The sequence below is a fragment of the Enhydra lutris genome, unplaced genomic scaffold, assembly GCF_002288905.1.
Source record: "Enhydra lutris kenyoni isolate GAN:26980312 unplaced genomic scaffold, ASM228890v2 scaffoldscaffold21, whole genome shotgun sequence".
In the NCBI taxonomy this organism is placed as follows: Eukaryota; Metazoa; Chordata; class Mammalia; order Carnivora; family Mustelidae; genus Enhydra; species Enhydra lutris.
This window is the reverse complement of record NW_019154105.1, coordinates 48,701,655-48,722,666: the sequence shown is the minus strand read 5'-3', so window position 1 is coordinate 48,722,666 and position 21,012 is coordinate 48,701,655. Positions and strand designations below refer to the sequence as shown.

General features: G+C 41.6%; 1 protein-coding gene across 1 annotated transcript in view; it reads right to left on the bottom strand.

The window, feature by feature from the left end:
* LOC111149097 (SEL1L family member 3) overlaps positions 1 to 21,012 on the bottom strand; it is a 99,873-nt gene that overhangs the window by 4,586 nt on the left and 74,275 nt on the right. The window contains exons 17-23 of the mRNA XM_022506013.1: positions 18,736 to 18,819; positions 11,142 to 11,232; positions 10,923 to 11,007; positions 9,809 to 9,918; positions 5,005 to 5,132; positions 4,094 to 4,196; positions 3,941 to 4,013 (exon numbers count right to left, since the gene is read on the bottom strand). Of these exons, the coding sequence (XP_022361721.1) occupies positions 3,941 to 4,013; positions 4,094 to 4,196; positions 5,005 to 5,132; positions 9,809 to 9,918; positions 10,923 to 11,007; positions 11,142 to 11,232; positions 18,736 to 18,819 (674 nt within the window). The remainder of the gene's footprint in view (positions 1 to 3,940; positions 4,014 to 4,093; positions 4,197 to 5,004; positions 5,133 to 9,808; positions 9,919 to 10,922; positions 11,008 to 11,141; positions 11,233 to 18,735; positions 18,820 to 21,012) is intronic.

Sequence of the window (21,012 nt, the reverse complement as noted above, 5' to 3'; positions counted from 1 at the left end):
AGCTGCCTGGTAGAATGCCAGCCAGGAGACAAAAAGAAGTCCCCTTAAAGGGCACAAGAGATATGCGATATTTTTCATATATTTGTCTTGGTTCTCCTGAGAGCCTGGTCAATATCTTTCAGATGCTTTAAAAAAAGAGTTTGATGTTTTAGAAAGAGTCTAACGACACAGAAAAACCCACGGGGCTCTGGGAATTGTGTCTGTTACTGGTTCAGCCCAAGCCAGGTAAGTACAGATGCCACTTGGTGTCGGTGTGCTTTAACTGCAAGTGGGATGCCCCCAGGGTATTAGCTGCCAGCTAACATTTGTTGAGTTCTAAGCACTTTACACCCTGTAACCTGGTTATTGGCTTCCTTCAACTACAATGGCAAGTAGGTGTACTGCTATTGCTGCTACTTTACAGAAAGGGAAACTGAGGCACAGATGGGCTCCCTCCCTTGCCCAAGGTCATGCAGTGAGTGTCAGGGCCAGAACCTTGGCAACATGACTCCCGAGCCTGTGGTATTAGCTACTGTCTCACACTGCTAGCCTTCTGAACACGGGACAATTTAGTGTGACAAACGCGGTGAAGTGTGGACTATATATCACAGATCATGTAAACTCAGGAGGCAAAGGAAGGTAGTTGGAGCTGAAAGCAAAATGGATAGACAGTTCAATTTAGAAGTTTGGCCATAAATCACTAATTTTTAAAAACAACTGACCAGAAAAATGCAAATCGCGAAATGACAAAGATGCCTCACTTAGAGAAGAATCCTTATACAAGGCCATTTAAGGGAAGCTCCTAACTTTCCAGTCTGGTCCCTCTTAACTGTCACTCAGCACCCAGACTTCATTCCTGTGCCTGCTTCACACTAGCATCCGCTAGAGGGCACCCCTTTCCCCAGGGCAGGTCAGGAGACCTCAGGCATCATCCTGGTCATGGGCCAGGCACCAATCCCAGCAACTCTGCCCTCTGACCCACTCTCCTGCTCTTCTGTACCCCTCTGGCTCCTGCCCCATTGCCCAGGCACTGAAAGAGCACCTTCCTATTTCAAAATTTGGCTTTTTAAAAAAGTTTTTTTTTTTTAAAAAATCATTCATTAGAGAGACAGAATGAGCAGGGGAGAGGGTCAGAGGGAAAGGCAGACTATGCACTGAGCAGGGACCCAATTCAGGGGCTCGAGCCCAAGACCCTGAGATCATGACCTGAACCAAAGGCAGAGGCTTAACTGCCTGAGCCACCCGGGTTCCCCCTATTTCTAAGTTACTGACAAATTTGCATTTATGTTGAAGACTTTAAAAATATGAAAATAATGTACTATGTATTTTAACTCTTTACACTAGTTCTAAGAGGGCTGGTAGGCACCACTTATAGCACGTTTTGGAAGCAATGTGGAGACCTTTTTTTTTTTTACACTTCTAGGCCCTTCCTAGTCAAAGTGTGGTCCATGGACGCCACCTCAAATCTCGTTAGAAATGTGGAATCCCAGAGCCAGTCCCTGGACTCACTGAATCAGAATTCACATTAGACAAGTTCCTGGGGTGATTCCTGTGCACATTATAGTAAAGAAGTATGGGGCTAGAATTTACATACTGAAATATGGGTCATTTTAATATAATTCATTTCTTTTTATTTCTCCTTTATATTGCTGTTAGGGTGCTACTTTTTAAAATATGTGTGTGGTAGGCAGGATAATTATCATTCATTTCAAGGTCCCAGAAATGTGCTACGAAATATTTTTCATACAAGGGAACAAGGTCAAAGGCAGAATGGTAACCGCTGTTTTAAAATACTGTTGACCCCTGAATAACTCAGGTTTGCACTGGATGGATCCACTTGCACAAGTTTTTTGTTTTCTGTGTTATGTTTTGTGGTGTTGTTGTTGATAAACATAGGACAGCACCATGAATGGACTTTCCCCTCCTTCTGATTTTCTGAACAACGAATTCTCTTCTCTAACTTACTTTAATGTAAGAATATAGAATGTAATATGTATAACAGACAGAATATGTGTTCACCGACTGTTTATGTTCTTGATGAGGCTTCTGGTCAACAGGAGTCAGTAGTGTAGTTTCAGGGGAGTCAAAGTTACATGCAGAATTTTAGCCACAGGGTAGATCGGTGCCCCTAGCTACCCCCCTCCCAACCCCAGTTGCTGAAGGGTCAACTGTATCACGAGTCTGAAAAAGTTTGAAATCCTGCTGCCCTCTGTCCTTTCTTGGATATCATTTTGTGATTTGGGGCAGATCCCTTCATGTGTTTGGCTTCAATCTCTTCATGTGTAAAATGAAGGGCATAGAATTAACTTAACTTTAAGAACCTGTCCAGACTTGTCTAAGGCCAGCAACACAGAGGGAGGCACCCACAGGAAGTGAACGGGTTGGCAAAAAATGAAGAAAACGTGAGAAAGAGCAAAGGATACTCAGCAAAGGGGAAAAAGAATTATCAAAGGGTAGGAGGGACAGGGAGGCGAGAATGTGGAGAGACTGATAATGCAGACAGGAAAAAGAGATGGCTTCTGATAAAAGCAATTCCACCAGCCCATGAATTTTCATGGCTACCAGCTGGCATAAAACCATAAAGACAATTTTCAGCTCCTCTAACGGAATTGCATTTGTAATAATCATAACAATATTTCTACAGAGTAAAAATGACAAAGATAATTTGAAATGGAAAACACTGACAAGATGCAAAATAAATGTGCTCTACCTGGCAACAAATTTAGGGACGGGACAGAATTTGCATGAGGAAAATTTATAAGCCAGCATATGACGGGGCATCAAATCTGGCCAAGTTTTGATGGCTCCTTGTTAACCTCCTCAGGTAAATCAGAGGGAAATGATTCTGCGCTAGCCTCTTGCAACAGAGACTTCCTTCCCACCGCCAAATCTGTGGCGAGACGCACTCCTTTGGCTTTTCATTATCTGCTACATGGATAGGGGCTGAGCGCGTGTTCCAATGCCATGTCCAGTCCTAATTTTGCCCATTTGTAAATGTCCTGCAGCCGTCCAAGAGGGCGGCAAATTGTAATTCTCCACCGACTGAGGTTTGCAACTTTGAGCACCTACTAAGTGTGAGATATCCCACACGATGCACTAAAGCCTTCCATCGTATGTCCTGATAGGGGAGACGAACGTGAGTTCACATTTGCTCAGAGGGTTTTATACACCAGGTAAATACAACGGCCGAGACTACCTGCAGTAGTCACTTTGGTAACTGTCATGTGTGTTTTTCACCAAAGCCTTCGAACATCCCTGGGAAATAGCAACTATTATAACCTAATTCTACTCTTGGAAAATTGGGAAATCAGGAAGGTGAAATAACTCGCCGTAAATCACACCACGAATGAGCAGCCGAGCCTGGACTCCAAGCCCGCTACTCCAAGCTACGGTGGGTGTCCATCTCTTTAACGATGGCCCTACGTGAGCTTGGAAAAATAACAGGGACCGGAGGAAATCACACTAAACTAACTGTCACTTCATCTTCCTCCTCAGCCCCTCCTTCTGAATCCACATGGCTGGGTATTTTTACTCATTGTGAGGGCTTCTTTATCATCCCACACATTTGATTCCTTGACTGGAATAAATAGGAAGAATTCCTGCTGGAGGGGGCTTCAGAAGCTGGGTTCTAGGGCAATAGAGGTAGGATATTGATGCTGGATGTATTTTCAATGGGAGAAGACATCTTTTGTTCAATTTCTAAAGCTTCTTATTTAAGAAAAAATCCTTGCTTACTTTGACAAATATGACAGTAATTGGGACCTTCCATCAGCCAGAGATGATGGTACCCCCTGGGGGAGCCCACCACGCCATGAAGGACCCATCTAACGAAAGGAAATAGCGTGGTCAAAGGCATGAGGAGGGAGATCATCTCTCTCTCTCTCTCTCTTTTTTTTTTTTTTTGGTAGGGAAAAAGAATCCCTCCATTTTTATCTTGCCCCAGCTTCTTAGAAATTTTTACCTGAAACAGACTGGAAATACTGCATGGTCCAGGCGATCAGTACAGACAGTAGGAAGGTTCCCAGAAAGTAGATCTGCAGAATCCGAAGCACGAGTCAGATGGCTGATGAAGGGCAGGGACCTCAAGGGCAGGGCTGGGGGAGACGGCACCTACCAGGGCAGAGCGCAAGATGGCGCCCCAGATGAGCCGCAGGTGAAGGTAAAGCCAGGCCAGGGAACAGGGGCTGAAGGACTCCTCGCTGCTCTGGTTCCAGCACCTACGGACAAAAAGAAAGGGAATCCGGAGGGATCGGCAAACCTCAGGGGCATCGCCCATGACCCACGTTGTCAGATCCTCAATCCTCCCCTCCTGCTTTGGGGAAACAGGCACGCTTGAGGTGAAAAAACAGAGACATGAAGCCCATTCTAAAGGGTTGGGGCCCACCCTGAGATTCCAGGCTCCTGGCTGGAAAAGATCAGTCCTGTCCTTAATAAAAAGCTAGTGGGTCGGGGCGCCTGGGTGGCTCAGTGGTTTAAAGCCTCTGCTTTCGGCTCAGGTCATGATCCCAGGGTTCTGGGATCGAGCCCCGCATCGGGCTCTCTGCTCAGCGGGGAGCCTGCTTCCTCCTCTCTCTCTCTCTCTGCCTGCTTCTCTGCCTACTTGTGATCTCTGTCTGTCAAATAAATAAATAAAATCTTTAAAAAAAAAAAAAAAAGCTAGCGGGTCAAGAAGCCGCCAGAGCAATACTCCTGTCTGAGTGCTGGTCCAGAGTGCGGACACCAGAACCCTTCCCTATCCTGCAGAAAGGCATGGTCTAATCAGACACATTATTCTTTCCATTCTCATGGAAAACCTTGGTCAGCACTTTAACTTCTGATCAAGCACATTCTGTATAGTAAGCCTCAGATGCTAAAAAGGGAAATAGTTTGGGTCCAGCTGAGTGTTCTCGAATCAGAACAAATCCTGAGCCCTCTTCATAACAACTGGTGTTACATAATAAGAGAAACTGACTTTAACCAAGAAGCGAACACCTCCCACTTGGGTTCCCCCAGATTCCACAGCATTAAAGAAGGCTCCAGACTCACCTTTCATACAGTTCCTGGAGGATGGAGATGTTATTAGAATGGATAGTTGGGTCAATTTCCAAGAAATCCAAAATATGGTGTGGGATTATAGCACCTTCCTCAATGAGCAGAGCCAGGTTAAAAAAACCCTGAAAACAAGCCACAGACCAAACTCATCAACTCCTTATAATAAACCCCAGACACAGACCCTTCATCAGAATGTAAACTTTTACAACCTCTAGGTTGTTGTTTTGGTTTTTTTTTTTTTTTTTTTAAGTCCCTCAAGCCAGATGGTTTTGTCATCTTCATTGATGGATTGTTTCCCTAAATATATGCATCTGAGAAATTTATTTGCAGGAGAACCAGGAGGCTTTCAGAAAATGCTGTGTCCCATCTGCTCAGAAGCCAGTCAACCAGGGGAATCTGTCCTTTCCTGCTCACTCCCTCAAGACAGAACTCCCTGGAAAACGTGCCCTTGTGTCATCAACAAACCAGAATACCAAGTTGAAGGCAATGTCTATCACTTACAGATTACACTCTGGGATACCATCAGCATGTCAGAAATTGAACAGAATGTTCTCCTGACTGGCATTCTAACATAGAGAATCTGTCTCTTGCACAAAGTCACATACAGGGGTTTGTCTCTGCTCTCCCAGGCCAGTGTGGAAAACTTCTTCTCACTATCCTCTTGGTACAGCTCCACTCAGATACAATTCCCTACCTCTTCCTGTTACATACCTTGTTCTCCACCCTCTGAGGTAGAACCTGCTTTAATGGGCTGTGCAGATCTAATGTAAAAAACCAACAGAGTTAAGAGCCTGACAGTAGAGGAGCTTCATAAAGAATGGGAGGTGCTACTCTATCTGGGGAGAGGCACAGTCCATCAGGAACAGAGCATGTGGCCGGACAGAGAAATCAACAAAAAATGATGTGTTACTTACCACTAGGGATTTACAAGTGAAACGGGATTGTTGCCCTTCAAAGAATTCATGGTCATGTTTTAATGACTTATATCCTCCCTTTGACCTTTCATTTCAGTTGCCACAGACAAGGATCTCAGTGAAAATCACCCCCAGCAGGTTCTATATGCGAGGCCTCTCATTACCATCCTATGCAATAATCATGAAAACATAACAGCAGCTAACATTTTCTGAGTGATGCTATATGTGAGGCACAGTTCTATTTATATATATACACACACACATATGTGTGTGTGTGTGTGTGTGTGTGTATATTTACCTAATGCTCATAACAGCAAATTGAGATAGGTACTATTAGCCTCTCTATTTTATAGGTGAGGATGCTGGGGCACAGAGAGGTTAAGGAAATTGCCCAAGGTAACACAGCTGGACAGGGGCAAGACCTGGAATTCAAATGCAAGCAGACAGGGTCCAGAGCCTGAAATCTTTACCTTCATTATTCTGTCAAACAACCTCTGAATAGATGAAAGTGTTGAATCTTTGAGATGTACACAAAATACACACTTACAAACACGGAGAAAATAGACTCTTTCTCCACTCTTTAAAAGGAACGTACTCTTAAATTTGAGATATTAGAAGAAAAGAAAAAAAAATCACTTTTATGATTTTAATGCCTCTTGGAAAAATAGCAAATTAAAATAAATGGGAAAATAGACTAGGGGAATATTTGTATGCAATGTAATAGCTTAAGGTCCATTATCTACTGGGCAAATGTATAAAGAACTAATTATGATTCAAATGGGGAAAAAAAAAACCAGTATCAGGGATGCTTTGGTGGCTCAGTCGGTTAAGCGTCTGCCTTTGGCTCAGGTCACGATCCCGGGATCCTGGGATTGAGCCCCGCATCAGGCTCCCTGCTCAGAGGGCAGTCTATTTCTCCCTCTCCCTCTGCCACTTCCCCTGCTCCTGCTCTCCCTTTTACTCTGCTCTTTCTCTCTCCCAAATAAATACATAAAATCTTAAAAAAAACAAAACTATCAAACCTCCAGTAGATAAATAGGAAAAGAACATGAATAGAGAATCCACATGTATCATGAGTAAATGATCATAAAGTCTATGTAAAAATGTGCATTGCCACTAGTAATCAAACCAATGCGACATAAAACAATAAGGAAGTTATCAACTTATAAATATTTCACTAGAATAATTGAAAGTGAAGTCATGAAAACATCCCATGCTGACAAGATTTCAGTTCTCTTCTCACACTCAACCACTGCTTGGTAAGGTATTCCTTGGAAAACCCTTCCAAAAAGCATATCAGCCATATGCTATTATTATGTAGCCATGAGATAATTTCGACTGATTGACTCAGTCATACAAGCCTTCAGATTATAAAGAAATTATTCAAATGGAGATAAAAGATGGAGGTATGAACATGTCCACTAAAGCACTCAATAGCTTTGCAAAACAACAGGAAAAGGCCTCCGTGTCTTCCTTAATAGACTATAAATCCCAAAGGCAAAAATATTGTCTATCTTTTTCTCTCCCATCCCCACCACGAAGAAGTGTCTAAGACATGGCAGGATTGAATAAATGGGTGCTAAATCAATGAATAAATTAGCAAATGGGAATAAACGTCCACCAATAAGATAAAACTTAATAAATTACAGCCATGCGCACAACAAAATACGGGGCAGAGGCTAAGAATAATCAATAATTACAGAGACTATGCAGTAAAATGCACACATCCCTGCAATATGAGAAAAGAGATGCATTTCTTAAGGGGCACAGACACTGTTGTTAACTTGCTTGTAGACAGCAGCTGGAGGGGGATGGGAAGACAGGAGGGAGTAAAGCCCCCACCATGGAAATGGGCTGCATCCTTTAATTTTTATTTTCCTCTAAAATTACATTTTAATGTTTGCATAACATTGTTTGTCCAAAAAATAAACATCAGAATCGAAAATAAAATAGGTCCCCTAAATTTGAGTGCCAACAGATATCATTGAAGGGAGGTTGGCTCTATACCTAGTCCTTTTAGCATCAACTCTGATTAGTTCCAGAAGAAATAATTATAGGAAGGGTCATGTCCATTGAGTGTACTCAGTGCTGAATGTCTAATAACATTCAATCCTCATCCCTATGAGATAAATGCTATTATTAACCCGTTTCCAAATGAGAAAACACCAACTTGGTGATTCAGTGACTTGCCAGGTAGGAATAGCAATGAAGTGGTAAAGACATGGGGTTTAACCCAAGTAAAGAAACACTCAGATATAGTACCTCCTTAAAAAACAAAAACAAACAAACAAACAAAAACTAAGATAGGGATGAGATTCCAACCTTTGCTCTGTAATCAAACCCTGAAGCACAACACCAGAAACCTGGTGTCTAAGAAGACATCAAGCATGGGGCACCTGGGTGGCTCAGTTAAGCTTCTGCCTTTGGCTCAGGTTATAATCCCAGGGGCCTGGGTTGGAGGTATTGGGCTCCCTGCTCAGTGAGGAGTCTGCTTCTCCCTCTCCCTGTGCCCCTCCCCTTGCTTGTGCTCTCTCATTCTCTCTGCCAAATAAATAAATAAAAACTTAAAAAAAAAAAAAAAGGAGGCATCAACCATTGTGACTTCCATTGTGAAAATGACCCTGAGATTCTCACAGGAGAATTCTGATTAGCAAGTGTCAGAGAGAGGGAACCACAGGATCATCATGACCACACTAATGATAGTTGCGAGCAAGATCTACTAAAGGATGCTAAAACTAGTGGACAGAAATTTGAGGAGAAACAGAATACATGCAGAGTTACAAACGATTTCCTCAGGGTATATATAAATTAGAAAGGAAAATGTTAACTTTATAGGGGAGAAACCCAGCAAAAGCTAACATAACCAAGCCACACCAGTAATCAGATATACTAACGTCATATATGTCTCATATGATACACCAAGAAGGACACATCACTTCTGTGCTTTCCTTGCTCAGAATGCATAACTTCATTCCATTCATGAGGCAGCAGAAGACAGAGCCAAATTAAGGCACAGTCTACATCATACGCAACCAGTGTTGTTCCAAAGTATCAAGGTCATGGAAGACAAACAAAGACTGAAGAATTATTATCGATTGAAGAAGACTAAAGAAATAGGACAACTAAATGTGATGTGGGAGCCTGAACGGGATCCTGGAACAGAAAAAGGACATTAGTGGAAAAATGAGTGAAATCCAGGGGAAAGCCTCAAGTATACCTAATGGTACTGAAGCAAGACTGACTTCTTAGTTTGATAATGGTATTGTGTTTATATGCAAGACAGTCACATTCAGGGAAGCTGGGTGACTGGTATATAGCAACTCCCTGTATTCCTTTTGCAACTTTGCTATACATTTAAAAATCCTCTAAAATAAGAACCCCCCCTCCAAAAATCACCAAGAGCAACTTCCTATCACTGAAGTGTGGGTCCAACTCTATGAGCAAATCACTTGTCATTTGGACCACACTTCCTATTTCTTCAGTTTCTATGGAGGAGTTAGTTTGATGGGATCTTGTAGAAAGACTTCTGGACATGGAGCCAGCAGACGTGGCTTTAGGATCGGGCTGCTTTGCGTGCTACCTGATTGGTTGGCCTTGAGCAATTTATCATCTGATTGTAGTCTTGCTATCCTCCACTATAACTATAACATGGTCATAGTCATCTCCACCTTCATGAGATGGTTATGAAAATGGTGTGGCAACCATAGCAAATGCTCCATAAAGGTTCCCCATTAGGGTTCATGTCCTCACAGAGCTGTGAGAATGGATGAGAAATGACTTCGTGAAAGGGGAAGCAGATAAAGACGGGAGGGCTTGGGAAGACCCCAGCCAGGTCTTGCAACTTCACAAACAGACATCACCCAGGGCTCCTTTCTGTGGGTTACCTGTGAGTCTCCATCCAGGGCTGCCTGAGCGTACATCTGCACGGACAACTCAAGGTCTTGAGACTGGTTTTGGTGGCCATAGTAGTAAAGGTCTCCCATTTTCAAATATGCTGCAGGACAGAAAGCACAGGCCCATTTGTGAAGTGGTTTTATTTGAGACCAATGTTTTAAAGGGTTGGCCCAGTCACATGACTGAGAATTTTTCCTACCAGGACCTGAACACACAACATCATTGTTTCCTTGGTATGACAGGAAGTGGGGGAACGAAAACCTTTTGTGCCGAGCACCACCATTTCTAGACACATTTTCTTGCTTTGCTGGGCAGCTCTCCCAAACGTCTGCGAAAATCCCAGTCTGCAATCTTACAGTCCAACTGGCCAAGATTGTTTGGGGCACTTTATTTGACATCTGAAATTTTGTTGCCTGAGTCTTATGACTGATGGGCATTTCTTCATTCTGTTTAAGCCATATGTTTTATTTTTTTCCCTTGGAAAAAGTTTTGCCTAATGGTGTATATATCACTCAGTGTCTAGTCAGAAAAATAGAATCTATGCCAAGTAGTTCAAAAGATTTCAAGACTGTCAGGCAGGAACTGGAACCATGGGTGTATAGCCATTGCTGGAGACACAGCCCAAAGTAGAGAGAGAAGAGGAGAAATACTTGGACTTCTCATTTCCTCCCACCCAGCAATCTCCTGCTGGGACCTCCCATTGGCTGAAACCAATCAGATGCCCAAGAACACAGGAGTCTAGGAACTGTAGTTCCTGGGGATAAACCTCTCCCATACAGAGCAGAGCAGAGGAAGACAGGGATGTATCTGAGGGCAAAACACCAATGACTGACAGAGGATCTCTCCAGAATAGCTTTCTCTTTTGAATTCTCACCAACTCTGAAGAAATGGTGGGTTCAAGCATTCAGTGGACAACAGAGGAGGAGAAGTGCATTGCTGGAGGCTGACAGCAGTTTACTCATGATCTTAATAGTAGAGATTTTTCACACTCTTTCCTAATTGTTTAGAAATATCATACTTCACACAAAGCTGTTATCTCTTCCCTGTTACTAAAGATTAAAAGCTTCCAATGCTTCAATTTAGCACCCATTTTTCTATACATACCAAATGAAGGAGCACCGATTTGAAAAACAGAGAAATTATAGTATCTCCAAACACAATTAACACCCAAGTATCTCTCGGCCAGGTCCTAAGGGGATGGAGGGGGAGAAAAAGTTAATTCATTAATATATTTCAGCTAAGTGACTGATTTTGCCTTCATAAAACCCAATTCATCATCCTTAACCTTAGAGCTTCCACTCCAAGAAGAATACATTTACTTACTGGCCTCTCCTCACAGATGTGTGCTAAATTTGTCTGTGACACTTCAATTCCAGTTTCTGCTGCTAAAACATAATACAGCAAAGCTTCGTGCCTAAAAATAGATGATTAATAATAAATTTCATACAGTGGCTCTTACTAATATTCACGGAGAGCTTTATATTCAAGCATAAGAGGGCACAAAATAAGCAGTTTTTTTAAAGCCACAAAATCATGAGTTTGTTGTGTGTGTGTGTGTGTTTTAAAATAAATACTGTTGTTAAAAATACTGCCTGCACTGATTTATTTTCTATCTTAAAGGCTGAACTCACTGATAAGGTTGGAGAGCTAGTTGATGCAACAGCTACCTCTACTGGCCGAACGGTGTGTGGCATGCTGGCTGGGTTGTCTATTGCCTTCTGTCCTTGAATCCTTCCATCCCAGCTTAGAAGAGCTAAGTGGCATTTAGAAAAAGCCCTGTGTGTTCGGGTCCCTGTTTTGTGAAAGGCTTCATTGGGCTTAGGATTCTGAGCAAGCTTAATTAGAGCTGAGTTTTTGTGATGCATTAGAAGTTTGGCAGAGGGGAGGGAGTTTACAAGGGGCTTGATACCAATGACCAAACACACAGAGAAAAAAATAAATGTTTGATAATGCTAGTAGTTAATGATGGCAAAACAATGACGGAGGACTGTTGATCTGCTGAAAGACTGGCACAAGATTCACAAGACAGGGTAAAAGCAAGGGTTTGGGGGAAACGAACATATTCCTATGGCCAATGCTTGTGGGAGGGCAGGTGACTCCAACCGTTAAATGCAGGAAGACTTAAGAATCCACACATCATTTAGCCAACAGTTCTCCCTTGTGAAGGTTTATTCTAAAGAAGCAAGAAACGTGCGCAAAGATTCTGTGACAACAGAGTTCACGGCAGAGCTGTTTACATGAACAAAAAACACTGGAAGCAACTTAAGTATCTGAAAATCAGTGAGTAGTTAAATTACCCCCGAGTGCAGCCACATTCAGATGAGGCGATTAAAAATGATATTGTAGAAGAGAATTCAAAAACATAGAAAGATGTTTATGCAAAATTTTCCATTCAGTTTTAAAAAAAAAAGAGCAGGATGAGAAACAGAGTGGTTCCGTTTTTGTAATACAGAAATAAAACCGAGCGCACACCTTCACAAGCTCATGCAGGTGCATATAGGCAGAGAAAAAGAAAATAAAACCTAAAAACTGTTCATCAAAATCCTCATAGTACTTTCCTCTAGGTAGTGAAAATTGAGTCATTTTATTTTTTTCTTTTTACTTCTATGATTTCCTCCATTTTCTTTGTGTCACCCAGGTTATGAGTGACATTTTATTTTGACCAGATATCATTGTTCCTCAAGCTTCTTTGGCATTCTCAGGAGCTGATGTTAACTCTTTCTTGATTGTACCTCCACCCCAAAACTGGCTTCTGGTAGGGCTGGGGAAATTAGGAGAGCTGATTCTGAAATCCTGCTCTTTACACTGTTAAAGTAGCTTTTGATGGCCCATTGCCTAGGGACAGAGAGAGGTGACTGGGCATCAAATTAGGATGGTGAGACCTTCAACTGGACACAGTGCAGGTCATGGGCCATGTAACTGCTGAGCGAGCTGATTCTCGGCTTCCCAGACACCCAAGGCAGTGGACCAATTAGCCCTGACTCATGCTAAAGAGAGACGAGGCTGGCTGGGCAGCTGTCCCCTGCACTGCAAGCCAGATAACAAGCCCAAAATGGCAGCCGTAAGAATAACACAAAAGATGCCCAGGTGTTTTCTTACACAGCTGGCAAAAATAATGTTTTGTGACAAGAATCTTCAGAAGAGACCCCAGATGGAGGGCATGCAAAGGAGGCCTGGTCAGAAGTCCCCATCCCTCTACAACAGGGACCCATTCCCAAGGTCTTACAATCTCACGTTTCTTTGGAACCAGTGCCTGTCTCCCCCAGGAATGGGTACAGGAAAGAGAGGGTGTAGACTTGCCAACTCAAGGTCACATGTCAGGCCAGGTCCCTCTGCTACTGTAACTGGATGGGATATGGCTCACATTATTAAAATGTAATCAAAATGACGTTTTCTTTGACAGCAGTCGGGCAGATGATTAGAATGTGCGAGGGAGGCATGAGGCTGACACTTCCCAGAAGAACTAAGTCACTAGGACAAACTTTACAAAGACAAGATCGTCTCTCCAAAGTTACTTTGGTGGTGGGGAGGGGAAGGGGGGCGAGTTTCATAGGAAGACTTCCACTGTCCAATTATTGTATAAGCCAAGAGGAAATGTCATAGAATTTCCCAAGCATTTCCTTTGAGGAAACACTGAAATACATCAGAAAGAGATGTCTATGAAACATTGATGTCAACAGAAGCACTGAAGGGAAATCCACCTCTGTCTTCCCTCCTGCAGAAGCAATCCTCCAATGCCGTGCACTCCCACACTGCCACCATCCGTGGGGGAAGGTTAGAACTCTCAAGGCCAGACTTTCTCAGCTTATTAAGACTTCTGAGAAATGACACCTCTGCAGAAATCCTACCCACATTTAGCCTCCCAGTGATTTGTTCTTATTTAATTGTGTTTTAACAGAGAGTGCCCAGAAGTATCAATTACAGATATTTCTATATTTATATTCATGGAACAAACATGTATGCAGCACTTAACTGTGGGCAGGAAGCCCAAAGATAAGCCACAAAGCTGTACTGTCCTTTCCATGAATTTCCTCAAGGCTTAGGAAGCTCACCAGAGCTTCAAGCTTTATTTCCAAGGCACTAAAGTAAAGTTGTCCCCCAGGCAGTCATCCTGACAGGGATGGGGGTGGCGGGTGGACGTGGAGAGGAGGGGATTTATGGTAAAGAACACATTTGGGGACATATTTGCTATCCTCCCAGTTCCGCCTCAGCATATACACATAGAGAATTTTTATAATGATACATCTTAATAATCAATCCTTGGGCTGCTTGCTGTGAATTGTGAATTTGAGTACCTCTGAGCAGCTTCCCAAACAATTATATGATTTTCTTTGTGCTTTTCTCTGCCAATGCATGAAGCAGCTCAAACTGAAAAGATAGAAAAAAAAAAAAAAATCCTGGGATTCCCCATGGAACTCAGGCCCCCTGGTCTCTTGCAGAAAGGTGAATCTCTTTCAACTGGAAATTGGCATGCCTACTTGTCTTGCCTCAAGCCCACCATAATCTGGCTAACCTCCTGGGTTAAATATTTGGGGCATATTTAAGACAAAGGACAATAAAACACATAGCTCACAGATAAAACACACATGGGGGAAGGCAGAGAAATGAAACATGACAGCCAGCCTCTCCTTCACTGACTTCTGGTGTCCGAGGACAGCCTGAGGCATGACAATAGTATCTTCTGTATTATGCCTATACAGCAAAAAGCACTTTTCTCAATCACGCTCCTCTTTTAAACTATCCTGTATGAATCTTGGAACAACACAGAAAAGCAGAAGCTCATCAAACTGACACATGTAATTTGAAAATAACGTCCAGAATGAATTCACTCACAGAAAATGAAAAAGGGGATGGACTTGGGACATTGATGGATGATTTAGTTCTATTACAGCAGAATAGATGGTACCAAAAAAGCCCCATCATAGTGTGGGGAGGCCAACATCCCTATATTTCCTATTTAACCTCAGGGTGGGCTTCAGACTTGGAGAATGGGAGGAAACAGAAGCACTTTGCCTCAAATATATTTTGACGAGGATTTTGTCATTATAATGGATACTAGATATTTCTTCCTGTTGATAGGAAAAAGGCTTTGGATCCAGACTGAAACTTAATACTTAGCATCAGCACCAAGATTGGCAAGGATATGGAGAAACAAAAATGTATACATGGTTGGCAGGCGAGTAAATTGGTAAAATCCTTTGGGAAAACAGCTGGCATTATCTTATAAAGGTGAACACTATCTTATAAGGTGCCTGCCCAGTGACCCTACTCCTAAGTTTATATTCTAGAGAAACTTTTCGTATGTATGTCACGATATACCTAAAAAATGTTCATGGCCACATTGTTCTTAAAAACAACAAAAAAAGGGAAACTCAAACGTGTTAAAATAAGAACTGATAAGTAAAGCATGGTCAATGACGGAAATAAAAAGGAATGACCTACAGATACATGCAACAAGGGATCTGAATCTCGGAAACATAATGTTCGGTTTTTAAAAAAGGCAGTTGAACTATATGTAATATGATTCTAATAATAGAAAGCTCAGACACAAGCCAAACAACTTTACTGCTTAAGAATAAATCCATGTAACTAGAGGGTATCATGCTTAGCGAAATAAGTCAATCGGAGAAAGACAACTATCATATGATCTCCCTGATATGAGGAAGTGGAGATGCAACATGGGGGGTTAAGGGGGTAGGAGAAGAATAAATGAAACAAGATGGGATTGGGAGGGAGACAAACCATAAGTGACTCTTAATCACACAAAACAAACTGAGGGTTGCTGGGGGGAGGGGGGTTGGGAGAAGGGGGGTGGGGTTATGGACATTGGGGAGGGTATGTGCGATGGTGAGTGCTGTAAAGTGTGTAAACCTGGTGATTCACAAACCTGTACCCTTGGGGATAAAGATATATTATATGTTTATAATAAATTTAAAAAAAAAGAATAAATCCATGTAGAGCAAGACTATAAAGAAAGCAAGGGGAGATCAACAACAAGGCTCAGGGTGATGGTTAGTTCTGGGGACCAAGGGTGGGATGGGTTTAATTTGGGAGGGAAATGCAGGGGGTTTCAACTGTTCATTTTCTTTTTTTTATTTTATTTTATTTTATTTATTTATTTGAGAGAGAGACAGTGAGAGAGAGCATGAGTGAGGACAAGGTCAGAGGGAGAAGCAGACTCCCCATGGAGTTGGGAGCCTTATTCGGGACTCGATCCTGGGATTCCAAGATCATGACCTGAGCTGAAGGCAGTTGCTTAACCAACTGAGCCACCCAGGCACCCTGTTCATTTTCTCACATAGGGCTACAGATGTTCATTTTATCCTTATGCCTGAGAATCTATATATATGTATCACATATCAGTTCATATGTATCAACTACTGTATGACAGAAGTAGAAAAAAAAAAAAACAACAACTCAACTGGCTTATGCCACATCTCCAGTTCAAATGGTCAGCTCTTTTTACCCAGATTCTGACCCAGCATGCCCTTTCAAACTCTCCCTTCTCTTTGCCATCTAGTTAGACATCTCAGAACCCAGCTCTGTCATGTCACTACCCTCTCCTCAAACTATCGATAGCTCCCCACTGCCACATAAATTCAGTAAAAAGTGTATGACCTGACATTCAAAGTTCCATAGAGCAGCATCTCTTTGCTCTTGTTATCTGTCACTCCCTTTTACAAATCTTACCTGAAGGCAAATTAGTGGCTTAAAATTTTCCAGACTCATCCAGAATTTTCCTATCTCTTTCCTTTCATTTCTGCTGTTCCCTTCACTAGAAATGCTGTTCCCTGCATGGTCAAGGGGTAATCTCACCCACCCCTCAAGGCCATGTCATCTGCTACCCCCATCATGAAGGCTGATCTAAGTCCTACAAACCAGATAGTGTCTTTTCCTTCACAGAATCCTTCATGCCCTTTATATACTGCTCATGTATCTTGAGTTAGGGTTGTTCTGTTTGCCTTAGATCATGCACTCATTTGTTTCTGAGCATTTCCCAGGTACCACCAGGTGCTGGGCCCTGGGGTACAAATCACCAGGCAATCAACAAGAGCAATCCTGATCTTAACAGGAGTAAGGAGTTAGGGAGGCCTTCTGGGCAAAGGAAACAGCAAGTTCAAAGATCCAGAGGTCCTACAAAACACAGTCCATGTGAAAAAACTGCAGATAGTTCAGCATAAGAAAGAAATGAGGTGCAGTGCTTGGGTGGCTCAGTTAGTTAAGCGTCTGTCTATGGCCTGGGTCATGATCCCAGGATCCTGGGGTGGAGCCCCTCAATGGGCTCTCTGCTCAGCAGGGATTCTACTTCTCCCTCTGCCTGCCATTCCCCCTGCTTGTGCCCTCTCTTTCTCTGTTAAATGAATAAAGTCTTTTAAAAAAATCAATCTTGTGTTATGGCTGAATATTGTAAGAAAGACGAAAGGTCACAAAAATCTGAATTCATCTTGACCTTCCCAGCCAGTTTTTAAAATGTGCTACCTGAAATGCTTTGTGATGTTAAATTCAAAAGCAGGCAAGAAATGTAAGCTATTAATAGACACTCTATGGGAAAAATAGTGTCAAGCATCTTCGGGGGTGTGTGTGTGTGTGTATGTCCGTGTGGGGGTGTTTACAGATGTGCTCCTTCTTTGGGAAAACCTACATATGCACTTCAGTATTTGAATGCCCTTTCTCCCCTAAAAAGCTTGTGGGGAAAAAAGGGTGGGAAGTTTGGAAGATGAGAAGTAGAGAATAAATTAAATTCAAATTTGGGAGTTTTACAAAGTGAAGCTCACTTGGGAGACAAGATAAAACACTGGAAAATTATAAGGTGTATCAAGTGGAAAATAATAATTTCATTAAAATTTTTTCCCAATTGTGTGAAGTGAGGCCACAGATAATAAACTTTCACAGGATGATAATAACAAACATTCCTTTTGGTGCTGTTTTCATTGGGTTTACTTCCCTGCCTCCTTTAAAATTTTCATTGACATGCTATCTGCTGATGATGCAGGCACTATGGACCAAAGGAGAAAATAATGTTCTCTTGGACTTGTATTTTAATTTTTAATTAAGGTTCAGGTCAGAGTATGCTCTATGATAGGTCTGGTCTAATGTTTTTGAGGCAGTGGACCAATGGGATATGTGCTGATTTGCATACCCTTTTAAGTTATTACTGAAATACCCAGATCACTTAGGCAATAATCCAGCCAAGAAAAGATGGCCCAGTGGAAAAGTAAGACAGAGTGGCAGGGCTGGCAGAAGAAAACAGAAAGATGGAATCAGGTGGAGTCTGCAGTTTGGAAAGATGTGCCCTTATTTGTAAAATCAAGGCACAGCAAATAGGGAGCATCTCCAAGTCCTTAGTGCAGTATCTCATCCCATAGGGTACAGGATGAAATTTGTTAATTCTATCAGAAGAAAGTTAAAATGGAAAATCTGTTTGGCTGTGACATCTGAGGTCTGCTGAGTGAGTTCCAGTAATCCCAGGCTTTTGGCCACAAAAGATGCAGTCACATATCAGTGGAAGGATGTAGCTTGAGCCTTAAACACACTGCTCTCTCTGCTTCCTGTGAACTTTCTGTGCCCTGCCAGGGAGAGGCAGAGGTTCAGCTAAGACCCCTTGTGCTGTCTCCACTCTAAAACCAAAAGGAACAAGCTTGAAGGAGAGGAAAGTCAACACATGCATGTGTCTCTCAACTTGATGAATGTGGACACTTCCCCTAGAGAACTAATTTTTGTGTATAATTAAACATGGAAATGCTATGTTTTCTAATCAACAGCCAATCAGTCTGTGATACTCTGAATATCATTACTGGGAGGTCGTGATTTCCCTGCAAATTGCTTTTTCGGTTGTATTTTAAGACTCCATCTCATATGACTACACTGACAAATTGCGGGCTGAGAAAGTTCATTCTAACGTGGGTCCCCAGCTTACCATGAGCCCTCCAGGTAGGCATTGAGGCCTTTGCGAATGACGTGACCCAAGTAGCCATTTTTCTCAGCTACGTGCTTTGCCCATCTGAAAAGAAAAGGAATGAGAAAATACCCAAACCATGGCAAATTAAATAATTGCTTTTTTCTTCATATGATCTCAATAAATTCCACTTGGGGATTATTTTGCTTGTTAGAATTTTTACACAGCAACAAACCAGAACTGAACGTTAAGAAGGTAAAGAAAGATGCATTTTGAGAACATTGCTTTCAGTGTCTTTTCTTATAAGTGCTTGGGAAATATCATGTATGGAAATAAGGACATGAAATGTACCTAATGAAAAATACCTGCCGATACGAAAATAGATCATCTTCACCAAGAGTTAGTACTCTCTCCATTAAAACGTATTTACTGATTTATTTTAAGGTTTCTCCATTTTTTTTTCTGTTCTCTAATCTATCCTGGAGAATTTTTACTAATAATGAACTGGCCTGTTGTAATCTTTAGACTTACAACCACTAAAAGAATATTATAAGGATATATTACTAGCAAGCTAATAGAAAGGGGAAATAAAATAAAAAAATAATACTTGATTAATGTAAAGGAAAAGTAAGAAAAAGGGAAACAAGTACAAAGAATGGATGAGAAAAATAAGGAATAAATAATAAAATGGCAGATTTAAAACAAAATATTTCTGTCAGTTGCATTAAATGTAAATGGTCTAAATACCCCAATAAAAAACTAAACTTGTCAAACTGAATAAAAAGTACACAAAACCCAATTATTTGCTGCTTAGAAGAGACACACATTAAAATTAAAAGAAGAAAAGATTAAAAGTAAAGGCTGGAAAAAGATATAACTCTAACAACAACAACAATAACAAAACTCTAACAAGCAAAAAAAATCAGGTGTAGCAAAATTGACCATATCCTGTCATAAAGAAAGCCTCAACAAATTTCAAAGGACTGAAGTAATTCAGAATGCATTCTTTGATTGCAGTGGAATTAAGCTAGAAATCAATAACAAAAGAAAAATTTATGAAACATATGAATGTTCACATCAAACATTCTAACTAATATTGATAAAAAGCTTCAAGTCTGTCTAGGTCAAGTTTTATCAGTGAGTTCAGGTCAGGTTGGATTTTCTCTCAAATGTCTTATGAAACAAAACCTTTTGTAAAGCCAGACTACTGGTATGAGGGTGGTCTAAAGCAGAGGTCTGCAAAGTCTTGTTTTTTTTTTCCTGTAAAAGGCAAGATAATAAATATTTTAAGCCTTGTGAGCCACACAAGGTTTCTATTTGTATTCATCTTAGTGTGTGCAACTGTCTTACAACCCTTTAAAAATGCAAAAAGCATTCTTAGCTCTTGGGGGTCACACAAAACAGAGGGTGGGCCGCATGTTATTTATGGGCCTTTATTTGCCAACCTCCGTAAAACATTTTCAGATATGCAATGGTCTCAGAAATGTGCCTCCTGTTCACCATTCTCTAGGAAGCTACTGTAGGATGTGCTCTACAAAAGCATAGGCATAAACCAAGAAAGAAGAAGAAATAGGGTCCAGCAAGGAGAACCCAAAAAGACAGAGATGAAGGGGAAGGAAACCCCCCACAGTGATGACAGGGTTAACTTCATCAGGGCAGCTCTGTCCTGAGGGAAGACTCCAGAAGAGATGTCACTGAGATTAGGTTAATCAAATACCTGGTGGGTCTAGACATACTGAGGAGACATTTAGACAACTGTGGGAGAATTTGGAGATTTAAGCATATGAAAAATGATAAGTATGCAGAAAGCTAAGCACCTGAAGAACTATGAAGTATAATTATTACTCCACAGAACACAAAAATCTGTGTAAGAAAAAGAAAGTACTCATAGCCTAACACATGGGTCAACTGTACCTCAGATTCCCATGGTCCTAATAATGGGCACCCTGATACTAATCTAACCAAAATAATGATATATTTATGGGAAAATGGCACAAGGCGGGAAGTGTGGATGTGTGGGATAGCAGGTGGTGGCAGAATGAGAGGGAACTACATCTTTCATAGAGGGACATCATTAGACAAAGCCTGTAATGAAACTAATAAGAAATAGTATGAGCGTGTCGTTGAAAGAGAGGGGCAAACAGTAAAGAAATAATGAAAAGACTGAAAGTGACTTATTCTTGAGAACAAGAAGTAGTTTGGGTGGGGTAGCAGATTTTCTGCTTTTCCCATGTCAAATTATTATTTTTGGGTTTCCATTAAAATGTACTTATTTTCACTTTGTCGAATGAGGTGGCT